This window comes from Mustela lutreola, chromosome 1 (genome assembly GCF_030435805.1).
Source record: "Mustela lutreola isolate mMusLut2 chromosome 1, mMusLut2.pri, whole genome shotgun sequence".
In the NCBI taxonomy this organism is placed as follows: Eukaryota; Metazoa; Chordata; class Mammalia; order Carnivora; family Mustelidae; genus Mustela; species Mustela lutreola.
Window position 1 is genome coordinate 256366157 of NC_081290.1, and position 14109 is coordinate 256380265.

The window sequence follows — 14109 nt, forward strand, 5'->3', positions numbered from 1 at the left end:
TAAAAATCAACATTTTTTGTTCATCCCTATTCTTGAAAACTAGGTAAAGCTTGTCTGTTTTGATGTGCATATTTTAAAATGTAAATAATATCATACATGCATCATTCTGTAATCTTTTACGTATTCTAGTTCCATTGATATATATTCTACATATTCTAGATACATGATTTGCAATTTATTCTCCATTCTTTTGCTTGTCTTTTCACTTTCTTGATGGTGTCCTTTGAATAACAAAATTAATTTTGATGAAGTATAATTCTCTTTTATTGCTCGTGATTTGAGTGTCATAGCTAAGACTTCTTTGTTAAATTCCATTTTTGAGTTCATTTTTCTGTGTGATTTAAGGGTCCAACTCCATTTTTTAGCATATGACTATCCATCTAGTCCTATTTGTTCAGTTGACCATACTTTCCCTGTTGAATGGCTTTGACACAACTGTCAAAAATCAGTTGCTCAGGGGTGCCAGGATGGCTCAGTGGGTTGAGCCTCTGCCTTCGGCTTGGGTCGTGATCTCGGGGTCCTGGGATCGGGCTCCGCATTGGACTCTCTGCTCAGTGGGGAGCCTGCTTCCCCTTCTCTCTCTGCCTGCCTCTCTGTCTACTTGTGATCTCTCTCTCTGTGAAATTACTAAGGGAAATAAAAAAAAAAAAATCAGTTGCTCATAGACTTATGGGTTTATTTCTGGGCTTTTAGTTATATTCCATTTATCTCTGGGTCAGTTGTTAATCCAGCACCACACTGTCTCAATTATCATTGCTCTTTAGAAAGTTTTGAAATTCTTAAGTGTGAATCCTCCTTCTTCATTCTCTTCCCCTCACCGCCTCTCCCCGACCCAGGATCATTTGGCTGCTCTGAGTTTCTTACAAATCCATGAAATTTTTTTTTTTACTTTTAATTTTTTATTTTTTATAAACATATATTTTTATCCCCAGGGGTACAGGTCTGTGAATCACCAGGTTTACACACTTCACAGCACTCACCAAAGCACATACCCTCCCCAATGTCCATAACCCCACCCCCCTTCTCCCAACCCCCCTGCCCCCAGCAACCCTCACTTTGTTTTGTGAGATTAAGAGTCACTTATGGTTTGTCTCCCTCCCAATCCCATCTTGTTTCATTGATTCTTCTCCTACCCACTTAAGCCCCCATGTTGCATCACCACTTCCTCATAGCAGGGAGATCATATGATAGTTGTCTTTCTCAGCTTGACTTATTTCGCTAAGCATGATACGCTCTAGTTCCATCCATGTTGTCGCAAATGGCAAGATTTCATTTCTTTTGATGGCTGCATAGTATTCCACTGTGTATATTCCTTTAGCATTTCTTGAATGCAGACATATTAGCAATGAATTCTCTCATGTTTTATTTATTTGAAAATGTCTTTGAACCTTTAATTCTGAAAAATAGTTTTAGATAGCCCTCTTGGAAAACAGTTTGTTTTTTTTTTTTCCTCAACACTTTGAATATTATTCCAGTATCTTATAGATTCCATTGTCCTCATGAGAAAATAACTGTTAATCCTATTTTTGGTCACCTTTATGTAATATATTTCTTTATTGTATTCAAGATTTTTCTGTTTACCTTTAGCTTGTAGTAGTTTGATTATGATCTACCTAGATACAGTTTTCTTTATTATATTTGTAGTTCACTGAACTTCTTATATTAGTGAGTTAATATTTTTTACCTAAGTTGGGAAGTTTCTTAATTGTTATATTTTCAAATATTTGTCTGACTCCTTCTCTACTCCAGTTACTCTTAAGAGTTACAAAAGCTGTTTTTGACACAATAGTTTATATCTCGATAGAGTGCTTAGAAATAAAATGGAAGAATGGATGAAATGCCAAATTTTCTAATGAAATGTGGTTTCTTAACTCTATGCACACACAACCCGGTAGATTTACAGTGGAAAATATTAATTTTTCCTATCCTCTTTTCCTCTTTACAAAATCTATTCATAGGTGCATTTCCTCCCTCTGCTGTTTTTGCACGGAAAGACTTGCTACAACGATCTACCCATATTGCTACCAAGACTTTCCAAGCTTTTCGAATATTTGTGAACAATGAGCTCAATGAACTTTACATAGGATTGAAGACAGCTCAGAAGTTTCTGAGACCTGGTGGCCGCCTTGTAGCCCTCTCCTTCCATTCATTAGAGGATCGCATAGTCAAACGATTTCTGCTTGGGATAAGCATGACAGAAAGGTTTAACTTAAGTGCTAGACAGAAGGTGATACAAGCATCACAGCTGGGGTCAGGTCATGAAAACAAGGAAGGAGGCTTGATAGGCAGGGCCCCTTTAACGTGGGAATTGATACACAAGAAAGTACTTACTCCAGAAGATCAGGATGTACAGGAGAACCCCAGAGCACGCTCAGCCAAGCTTAGAGCAGCTATCAAATTATGAGAAAGTTTTCATCATTTGATCCTTCAAGTTTTTCCTTCACAGTTTCTCTCCCTCTTTTTAATGTGGTATTACTGAACAACTTCATATAAGAAAGTATGAGAGATATATATAGAAAGAGTTGTACTACATGATGTGGAAATTAAGGGTATTTACCATTATTTTCCTTGGAAAGAAAATGTCAGAAATGTTAGCATGACACAGAAAGTTCAACTAAAGGAGCATCAGCATCTCAAAACTGGAATTATATTTAACTTTCGAAATGCAGTCCTTTCTCTAATCAGGAAATTTTTTTAAAAAGAGGAAGAGTATTATGTGTGTATATCTAAATATGTAAATTCAAGCTGTCAAAAGATTATAATTGTATCTGCATGCTTTAAATTCTGAATTTAGATATTCAGATTTGCAACAGACTTTCTGTTGATCAAATAATTAGTAATGATCATGGAAGGAATTTTAATTTCTGTTTAAGAATAATTATGTAGTACTATAGTCCTCTTAAATATAGGAATTATGCAAATTTTAAATTTTCAGATATTTTTAAGATGCATCATACTGTTAAATGTCAATTTTGATTTTATAGTATTCATTGTTTTAAAAGGATTTTACAATATGATATATACCATTTTTTCACATTGCAATGTAAAAATGAAGAATTGCTTTAATAGCTCTCATGGTGAATATTTCATGAAACGTATATTTAAAGTCAATTACGTTTATATTAATAATATCCCAGAATGCCTTTGACACATAATAAAATCTATTATCATTTGAATCCTGCATTTTTAATTGAGATATTCAAAAATAATTAAACCAAGTCTATTTGAAATAGAGAAGTATATGATATATTAAAAATATTAAAATGAATGTGCCCCTAATGTTTTTACTTACCCAGTAGTAACTGTAATAGTAAAATGTTTATTTAAGAGATATTCACTTGGTAAGCGATTCTTTAACATATTAATGAGATTGATTCATGATTCATATATCAACTTTTTATATGTAAATATGCATTTCTAATTTTTTTAGTTATTCAACAAGTGCTAACTAGTCAGAGAAACAAAGGTCAATACATACCTCACAGTACCAGTCCTATGGAGTATATAATCTAGTGGAGAAGAGTAATGGTAGTTAAATAATCACAAAAATCAATATAAAATTAACATCATGGTAAAAGCTACAAAGAAGCAGTACGAGGTACTGCAAGAACATCGAGTAGGAATTTAACTTACTGAAGGAAACTGGGTCTGACCTGGATTATGCTTGAATTATGACTTGAAGAATTAATAATAGATTTAATTAGTCAAAGGGTATATTGCCATGTTGATTAAAGGTTTGTTGATAAAGGATTGTTTTCTTAAGTGATTATCCCTAAAATCATATTATACTATTAATATGCTTAGTAAACTATCCAAATATAGGAAAAATTCATCTCCTTAATTATGGTGACAGATTATGAATTGGTGAGTACAAGTGAATAAAATATCAACATAAGTATGGGCAAAGGATAAGAATTAAATACTTGAATTCACCTTAGATTTACTTTAACTCTGTAATATTTAATTCAAGTTCTCAAGCTTGTTTGTAACTTTATAGGCTTTATTCATATCTGAGCAATTCTGCAGTAGAATTAATTTCTAATTGTGCAGAACTAGAAAATATTCTAGGGAGCAGTATCCTCAAATTAGAAAAAAAATAAAATGAACGTACCTAGGTTGCTTCACTGAATCTTTCTGGAAAAAAAAAGTTTTTCTCTAGTATATGAGTTATATTTGTGAATGAGAAAGAGTCCCAAAGGTACATTCCCATCCAAGTATCTGTTTAGAAAATAAGAGATCACGCTCTTATACACTCTTATATTCAGCAATGATTTAACCTATTTCATCTGTCATTTTTGGATCCTGTATAGTATGGGGATTTTTTTCTTTAATGTTAAATGGAAAGTAACTGCACTGCGTTGAGTAGTATTGCCGCCCCTCCAAAAAAAATTCCATGTTCTTCTCAGAAGTTATCTGGCAGTATGATCACTACAGTTGTAAGTAGTTCAGCTGAAGTCATACTAGAGCAGAGCAGGTCCTTAATCCAATATATGTGGTGTCCTTATAAGACGGGAAGAGAGGGGTTCCTGGGTGCCTCAGTTGGTTAAGCATCTGCCTTTGGCTCAGGACATGATCCTGGAGCCCCAGGATAGAGCCCCGCATTGGGCTTCCCACTCACTGGGGAGTCTATTTCTCCCTGACTGTCCTCCCTCTTGTGCTTTCTGTCTCTTACCTTCTCTCTCCCTTGAATAAATAAATAAAAGCTTAAAGAAAGAAAAAAAAAAAAAGAAATAGAAGAAGAAAAGAGAAACAGAGATGCCAGGAAGAATAGCACATGAAAATAAAAGCAGACATTAGAATGATATATCAACAAGCCAGGGGACACCATGGATTACTGGCAGCCATTAGAAGCTAGGAGAGAAGCATGAAAGAGATTCTCCTACAGTCTTACGTAGGAACCAACAACTTCGCTGATGCATAGATTTCAGACCTTCCAACTCCGGAACAATGACAGAATATATCTCTATTGTTGAAAGCCACCCAGTGTGTGGTAATTTGTTACAGCAGCCCTGGGAACCTAATACCATGATAGAAAAAAATTTTGATTATGCATGAAAAAATCCTTTCTTCAATAAAAACAAAATTGTTTTAAAATGTTGTAATGTAAAAATATAGGAGTTATTTTCTGTAATTAGGCTGTTTACTGCAATCATTCTTGTCTGCTTCTTAGTCTTTGCTGTAGAATGTATAATAAAATAATGTATGAATTTTAAATGCTTAATGCTGGAAAATGTTTTTGTCAATCCACACAATACATACAGAAAATAAACACTTGTTATTAAAATGAATGTGTATTTCTTTTCCAATAAAATATAATGAATATAAAACAAGCAGTTGTTTTACATTTCTGAAGTTCTTATTGACTGCCTTCTACCAGTCATTTTAATATAGCATCAATACCATCAATACCATAAAAATTTAATTAAGAAATTAAATTTTATAACTTTTATGAGTTGATACTTTTATATATTCATTTTGTTTTAAACATTGTTTATTACTATATAATATTTGGACTTTGTAGGGTCTTTTGAGAGGCATGAATTTTATCTATTTCTTTTCTATTTCATGTAATATATGGTATATGCTTTGGGCTCAAAGTCATTTGTATTGAATTATTTATTATGTTACAACCAATATTTTTAAAAAGAATACATTATGTTTATGTAGGTTTTTTAAATCTCTTTTTAAATCCAAATATTTGAAAATCGTATTTTCCTTGGTCTTGTAGAGTATTACATACTTCACAGGTTTATCAGATTATTTTTTCTGATTTTTGTTTTTAAATAAGTAGAAATAATGATGAGTCTACACTACAGATTTCTAAAAAAGCAATTTTCATTTCAGATCTCTCATTCAAAAAAATGAGATAGCTCTTTAAAAAAGAAAAATTATTTGTCAGAGAGAGATTGAGAGAGTGCATACAAGCAGGAGGAGTGGCAGGGAGAGGGAGAAGCTGACTCCCCACTGAGCAAGAAGCCCAATGCAGGACTTGATCCCAGGACTGGGATCATGACTTGAGCCAAAGGCAGATGCTTAACAGACTGAGCCACCCGGGCATTCCAAAATGTGAGATAATTCTTAATGGAACATTCAAAATGTACAATAAATAAAAAATATCTTACCCACACTTTTAGTTCATTAAAAAATATGTCTATATTCATTATATAGCATGTATTTAAAGCTGACTGTTTTGGTGGGGAAGAGGTCCTGGCTGGCTCAGTTGGAAGGGCATACAGCTCTTGATCTTGGGGGTCATGAGTTTGAGCACCCTGTTGGGTGTACAGATTACTTATATAAATAAACTTTTCTTTTTTAAAGAAACTATTTAGGAAGAAATCAAAAACACTTCTCACTTCTCTCCTTTTTTTATACTATATTATCCATTAAATTTTATACTATATTATCCATTTTATACTATATTATCCATGATACTATACTATATTATCCATTAAATTAATAAATTTACTCAATTTAGTTTTTATACTATATTATCCATTAAATTAATAAATTTCCTCAATTTAAGGTGATTGGCATTTTTAACTTTTTAAATTGAAGTATAGTTAACGTTGTTTTCAGTTTTGCACCCTTGTGATTCCACAATTCTGGACATTACACTACACTCACCACAGTAAGTGTAGTTACTATCACCTTACACCAGTATTATAATATTATGGACTATATTCCCTACACTGTACTTTTCATTCCTGTGGCTTTTTTATTTTGTAACTGTAGTCTGTACCTATTTTTTTTTAAAGATTTTATTTATTTATTTGACAGAGAGAAATCACAAGTAGACTGAGAGGCAGGCAGAGAGAGAGAGAGGGAAGCAGGCCCCCTGCTGAGCAGAGAGCCCGATGCGGGACTCGATCCCAGGACCCTGAGATCATGACCTGAGCCGAAGGCAGCAGCTTAACCCACTGAGCCACCTAGGCGCCCCTAGTCTGTACCTATTAATCTCCTTTACCTAACTCACCCATCTTGTTAATCCCTTACCCTCTGGAAATCACTCAGTTTTTTTCTCTGTATTTATGATTTTGTTTCTGGGTTGATTTTTGTCTTATTTTGTTTTATTTTTAATTGTTTGTTTTTGGTTTGTGTTTTAGATCCCACATAAAAGTGAAATTATATCTTATTTCCCTTTGACTTATTTTCCTTAGCATAATACCCTCTAGTTCTAGCTATATGGTCACAAATGGCAAGATTTCATACCACATCTTACTTATCCACTCATCGATTGATGGACACCTGGGTTGCTTCCATAACTTCCATAATGCTGCAGTAAACAAAGGGATGCATATATCTTTTTGAGTTAGTGTTTTCATTTTGAGAGGTTAAATATACAGTGCTGGAATTAGAGTTGTGTGGCATTTTTATTTTAATATTTTGATGAAACTTCATACTGTTTTTACACCAGTTTACATTCCATCAACAGTGCATGAGGGTTTCCTCTTCTCCACATCCTCACCACCACTTGTTATTCCTGGTCTTTTTGATACCAGACTTTCTGACAGGTGTAAGGTAGTATCTTATTGTGATTTTGATTTGCATTTCCCTAATTAGAGATGTTGAGCATTTTTTCATGTGTCTGTTACCCATCTGTGTATCTTACTTGGAAAAGGTGTATTAAGTTTCTATGCCCATTTCTTAATTGGATTATTTGTGTCGGTATGGAATTGTAGTAAATTCTTTATATATTTGGGGTATAAATCTTTTACTGGATATTCTTTTTATTTATTTTATTTTTTTTTAAGGATTTTATTTATTTATTTGACAGAGATCACAAGTAGGCAGAGAGGCAGGCAGAGAGAGGATGAAGCAGACTCCCTGCGGAGCAGAGCGTCCTATGTAGGGCTCAACCCCAGGACCTGAGCCTAAGGCAGAGGCTTTAATCCACTGAGCCACCCAGGTGCCCTGGATATTCTTTTTATTTTTTAAAAACTGTATATTTTAGATTTATTTGGAGCCATTTGCCCATGTTTATAGAATATCTAGTTTAACAGTTCCTCTCAGTGAGACCCTGGCCTAAACATATTTGCTTTGCTTATATAGTAAAAGAATAACATTAAAAATGAAGCATTTGATTTGTTCTTCTTGTTTTTAAACTCCCTTTCCCTTTCTCTGTTCACATTGTATGTGAATTTCTTATACCAGCTGAGGTGGCTTTATGTTTCCGATTCACTGTAGAAAAAGAAATATGAGGCAATATTAGCATGTAATCTCACAAACTAAGACCTACCTGTTAGAATCTTTGTAATGGATAAGAATTAACTAAAATTGCTTATGGTCAAAATTGTGTAATTATTTTAATTAAGCTACTTTTCTATTGAGTTTTTGTGATTGCTGTATCAATCTAATCGATTAGTTGTGTGTATGCAACATTCTATAATAGAAAGGGGTAAGTATTAAAGAATAAAAATTTTTTTGAAGTGCCTCATAAATATAAATTTAGTGATAGAAATCTTGATCAGAGATATATTTTTCTCAGAACCACAATGCCATATGTTCCATGTTGAATGAAGCATGGTTTGTAAAAAAATCAGCATCATATTCTAAAGAGGCTGGATTGTATAACAAGCATAACTATTTTTATATTATTTTCTCAAATTTCATCTGTTTATAGCTACTATCTCCAACTAATGTTTGGTAACACACAGCATGATCTGCAGAAATACTAAGAGAAAGTTTAAATATAAATTATTTTTTATAAGTCTGGTTATAGCATAAATTTCCCAAACCATTAAAAAATTCAATAGAATTAATTATTTAAGATTCAGTGGTGATAGTTCATAATTCCTGTTACTTAGATGGACCTTAAAATTCTTCACAGACTCTTTGGGCAGCCTCATTCTTTTCTTATATAATCTACCACAATTGTTAGACTATAAAATAAAGAAATAAAATTTAATGCTCTGATATTCAAAGTAGAAGGTTGCCTCTTTGGTAATGTCATATCTCCTTAAGCAGTTCTTTACCTTAAATACTGAACAAGTTTTCTACCATTATTAGCTTATGCCCTATTAAAATACATCATTGCCTTGGCACTAAAATGCAAAGGTAAAATCAAACAATAAGATAGGCTCCATTTCTCATTCTTGAATAATTGCTTCTGTCCATTAAACTCCATCCTTATGCTTTGGACAATATACTTGTCTGCCTTGCACAGGGTGAAAATTTGCATTATTAAACTACCAAAGAGTATGATTCCTTATTCTTGCACAAGGGAAAATGTTATCATCCAACTCTTATAGGTGCTAAATTGAGGAGGAGGCTGTATAACTTTGTAAATTACATCACTGGCTTTGGACTCAAAAGCATGTTTGAATTCCAGGTCTGCATATATTAGTAGGATATATAAACTTGGGCATGCTCTTTAATCTCTTGAATCCTCATTTATTTCACTTTAAGATGAGGATAATACTGGTATTTTCTCATCAGGTTGCTATGAGTCAAATAGAAAATAATAAATATTTATGAGTTAACTGAAAGTTGTAATTACCAAAATATAACTCAATTTCTGGATATCATGATAAGGATATGTGTGCTTTATTCGTGGTAATTTTAAGCTCAGCCTCTGCATTACTAGCAGCAATTGTGACTGGGTTATGGTCAGCTTTATTATTTGGAAAATTTATCCCCATATATTATTTATTTAATACCCTTAGTGTTTGGAATATATTGACATGGTATATAAAACACAGTTATTGCTCTTTCGGAGCTCCCACCTATAAGAACGCAAAATGGGGGAAATAAAGAACCAGTTGCTAAAGTTATTTGATCTTCATTTATGTTGGAGAAAGTATTTGTCCTCCTATGCTTCCATATCAGCGAGTAACCAATCTACATGGTCCTTAAATTAAGATTCTTTTGAGGGGGGAAAGGAAACCAGTACTTTGTGAAATAAGAGATAGAAGATTGCTATCGAAATATAAAAGAATTTCTTTCTTCTGCACGTTAAAGTCAATAAGAAGGACTAAATATGTGTGTTACAGATGTTAAAGGGAAAATAACTAGAGAAAGGTAAGGAACTGTTTATACTAAGAATGAGTTGATGACCTTTTTTACAGCACCATAGAAACAGATACTACAGAACTGAATCTTTGTAATTCCCACTTCCTTATCTTCATCTTGGCACTTATAAATCTCATCCTTTATCTCATTTTGTACTCCTACATCTCAGTGGAGAGATTAAACTTGCTCCTTTTCTACTTTATCTGGGACTTAGATCAACTAATTTGCTTATCCCTGCTAGTATCTTTCCTTCAGTCTGTAAACATACTCAAAAGTGCCCTGGGCTAAAAGCAAACAAGGACTTGGGTGTCCTGGGATCAAACCTGTTGGGTGAGCCCATGTCGGGCTCACTGCTCAGCCAGAAGCCTGCTTCTCCTACTCCTTCTGCCTACTGCTCCCTCCGCTGTCCTCTCTCTATCAAATAAATAAACGAAATCTTAAAAAAAAAAAAAAAAAAAGTCAAACAAGGGCTAAAATCTCTCCCTGACTCTGTTTTCCTTACCAAAATAATGCACCCATCATTCTGTTTTGATTCATTACTTGCCACCTTAAAGTCTATGCTACCTCCCAATTCTTCACCTGTCTTTCATTTTTCCAATCCATAGCTGTCTATATTAACCATTCTCTTAAGGATTACTGGTGGTGTCAATTTTTTTTAATGGAACATTTCACAAATTTACATGTCATCCTTACACAGGAGCCATGGTTATCTCGTCTGTATCATTTCAATTTTAGTGTATGTGTTGCTGAAGTAAGCACAATGATGACCAGACTCAATATCCTAATCTCCCTTTTGACTTACTTTGTCTCTGCAGTGTTTGAAAATATTGATCTGTGCTTCCATAAAAACCTGTTCTCCATGGCATTCTCCAAAATCACTCCTTCTATAGCCTTATTTCTCTAACACTCTGATTCCTTCACTAGATAGATTCTCTTCCTCTGCCCCATCAAGCCAGACCATGTCTCATGGAATTTATTCTCATGGTGTAGGTAGTCTGAATGAATGACTACCTTTATTGAAGTCAGTACTATGAAATCACATCATGATCATCTGTGGAACAGTTGAGAGTTGGATATCTTGCCAAGATAACAGTGGGAGGAACAGAGATTGGAGTCTTCCTGGATGTTAAAATTGACATCAGAATTTTTACTAATCAGGACTTCAGGTTTGGTAATGGCAGACAATAACTTAGAACAACCATCTCACTAAGAATAATTAGAAAATCTAGAAAAAGTGCTCTTGTTTTTTATTTATTTATTTATTTATTTATTTTAATTTTTAATTTTTTTATTTTTTATAAACATATATTTTTATCCCCAGGGGTACAGGTCTGTGAATCACCAGGTTTACACACTTCACAGCAATCACCAAAGCACATACCCTCCCCAATGTCCATAACCCCACCCCCCTTTTCCCAACCCCCCTCCCCCCAGCAACGCTCAGTTTGTTTTGTGAGATTAAGAGTCACTTATGGTTTGTCTCCCTCCCAATCCCATCTTGTTTCATTTATTCTTCTCCTACGAAGATGTGGTGTATATACACAATGGAATACTATGCAGCCATCAAAAGAAATGAAATCTTGCCATTTGCGACATTGTGGATGGAACTAGAGCGTATCTTGTTTTTATTTTTAAATAAGATACCTATTTGAAAACACGAGAAAGCTAGCAAGACAGTGAAAAATATCTGGGAGAAGAAGGAAACTCAAAGAGTTTACCCCAGAATTTGTAACTTCCAGTTGCCAATTCCAGAAGAGGCAGCTGAGAAAGGGAACAGAACATTTGACAGTCTTAGGAGGAGTGCAGGTGAATTTGAATCGAATTGGATCTTGATTAAGAACTAAAACTCAGTTTCAAGTCATCTTAGTCCTTGAAATTGGATTAAATCGATCCTAGATGCTAGACTTCTTAAATTTGACCAAAGCAATTTTAAATACTCTGAGGGTGGGGGGGGGGGGAATCTTGCACACAAATCACTTTTGTAATTTTTCTTATTCAGTGTCCATTACTGAACCAGAAAATAACCAGTCATGAAGAGACAAGGCATGACTTTTTAAAAAAGGCTTTATTTATGTATTTCACAGAAAGTACAAGCACAGGGAGTGGTAATGAAAGTGGTACTTTCACAGAAAGTACAAGCACAGGGAGAGGGAGCAGCAGGCTCCCACTGAGCAGAGAGCCCAGAATGGGCCTTGACCCAGAACGCTGGAATTATGACCTGAGGTGAAGGCAGACAGTTAACCAACTGAGCCACCTAGGTGCCCCAACAAGGGATGATTTTTAAAAGAGGAAGAAAAATACAGATAATTTAAAAGTATTCATGGGATATGCAGACAAATGCTATCAATATGCTGAAGGAAATAAAAAATTACTGAAAATATACACCTTAAAGATGTAGTTCTCAAACTTAAGAACTTAGTTGATTAACTGAAAAGAGCAGATAATACCCAGCTAAAAATAAGTCATGAACTGGAAGGTATTTCAGAAGGAAATATCCAGAATAATGCATAGAGAGACAAAAGATAGAAAATACAAAAACTGTGACACAGGAGTTACAATAAATGTCTAATTCATGTGTAACTGGAATCCCAAAAGGAGAAAAGAGGAAGACAAAAAAAAAGGAGTAGAAGTCATTTGAAGAGAGAAAGGCTGAGAATATTCCAAAACTGATAAAAGACATTAAACTACAGGTTCAATAAACCTCAAAAATGTACTAGGAACAGAATCTTAGAACCTGTTGGGAACCAAAATCAAAGGCAGAAGGCATTCTCTAGGAATATGGCTCATTTGAGCTATTCTTGGAGAACGGTAACTATTTAATGATTAAATAAAGCAAACCAAGATATGAAAAACAAAATTTAAAAAATCAGCAACAGAAAATTTTGGTGCAGGACATGTGATAAGCTTGGATAAGCTTGCTTGTATCTTTGTAAATGCAGATCTAAGAACAAACAAGCATGGTTATGGCTACAGAACAGAAAACAAGCTTAAGTCTTGAAAATGTAAAATTAACAGAACTCACCAAAATTATGAGGTTAAGAGGTCATTTTATAGGGAAGTATTAGTGCACCGATTTCTTTATTTTTAAAGCAAGGAGTCAATACTTTCAAAATTTGAAACAGTTTCATTTTATTTTTTTATAATTTTTTATTTTTTAAAAATTTCTTTTCAGTGTACCAGAATTCATTGTTTATGCACCACACCCAGTGCTCCATGCAATACGTGCCCTCCATAATACCCACCAGATTCACCCAACTTCCCGCCCTCTACCCCTTCAAAACCCTCAGATTGTTTTTCAGGGTCCATAGTCTCTCATGGTTTATCTCCCCCTCCTATTTCCCCCAACTCCCTTCTCCTCTCCATCTCCCCATGTCCTCCGTGTTATTTCTTATGCTCCACTAATACGTGAAACTATATGATAATTGACGCTCTCTGCTTGACTTTTTTTTTTTAATTAATTTTTTATTTTTTTATAAACATATATTTTTATCCCCAGGGGTACAGGTCTGTGAATCACCAGGTTTACACACTTCACAGCACTCACCAAAGCACATACCCTCCCCAATGTCCATAATCCCACCCCCTTCTCCCAAACCCCCTCCCCCCAGCAACCCTCACTTTGTTTTGTGAGATTAAGAGTCACTTATGGTTTGTCTCCCTCCCAATCCCATCTTGTTTCATTTATTCTTCTCCTACCCACTTAAACCCCCATGTTGCATCACCACTTCCTCATATCAGGGAGATCATATGATAGTTGTCTTTCTCTGCTTGACTTTTAAAAATATTCCAACCTCAAGGGTTCCTGGGTAGCTCAGTCAATTAAGCATCTAGCTTCAGCTCGGGTCATGATCTCAAGGCCTGGCATCAAGCTCCATGCTCAGTGGGCAATCTTTCTCTCTCTCCCCCCCCTGCCACTCCCCCTGCTTGTGCTCTTTCTCTCTCTTTCAAATAAACAAAATCTTAAAAAAAAAAAAATCCCAATCTTTTTATACATTTCATAATTGTAATTAAGGGGTTCTGTTGTAGTTAAAAAAAAAAAAAAGATTCAACAGTTCTTTGCTATAATTTCATTTAAATTCAAGTAAAATGAAATGTTCTGTT

At 34.4% G+C, this 14109-nt stretch overlaps 1 protein-coding gene and 1 non-coding gene across 5 annotated transcripts in view; one reads left to right on the top strand and one right to left on the bottom strand.

The window, feature by feature from the left end:
• METTL15 (methyltransferase 15, mitochondrial 12S rRNA N4-cytidine) overlaps window positions 1–14109 on the top strand; it is a 229569-nt gene that overhangs the window by 195069 nt on the left and 20391 nt on the right. For 2 of the 4 annotated variants that reach the window (XM_059138610.1, XM_059138609.1), the window contains exon 6: window positions 1959–5288. The exons of 1 other annotated variant lie outside the window; for it this stretch is intronic. In XM_059138610.1, the coding sequence (XP_058994593.1) occupies window positions 1959–2404 (446 nt within the window). In that variant the 3' untranslated portion in view covers window positions 2405–5288. Of the gene's footprint in view, window positions 1–1958; window positions 5289–14109 lie in introns of those variants that run through there. One more of the 4 variants, XM_059138614.1, reaches the window with a different exon arrangement.
• Window positions 10661–10767, bottom strand: LOC131822931 (U6 spliceosomal RNA). Its single transcript, XR_009350403.1, has one exon. It is a non-coding gene; the product is annotated as a U6 spliceosomal RNA (small nuclear RNA).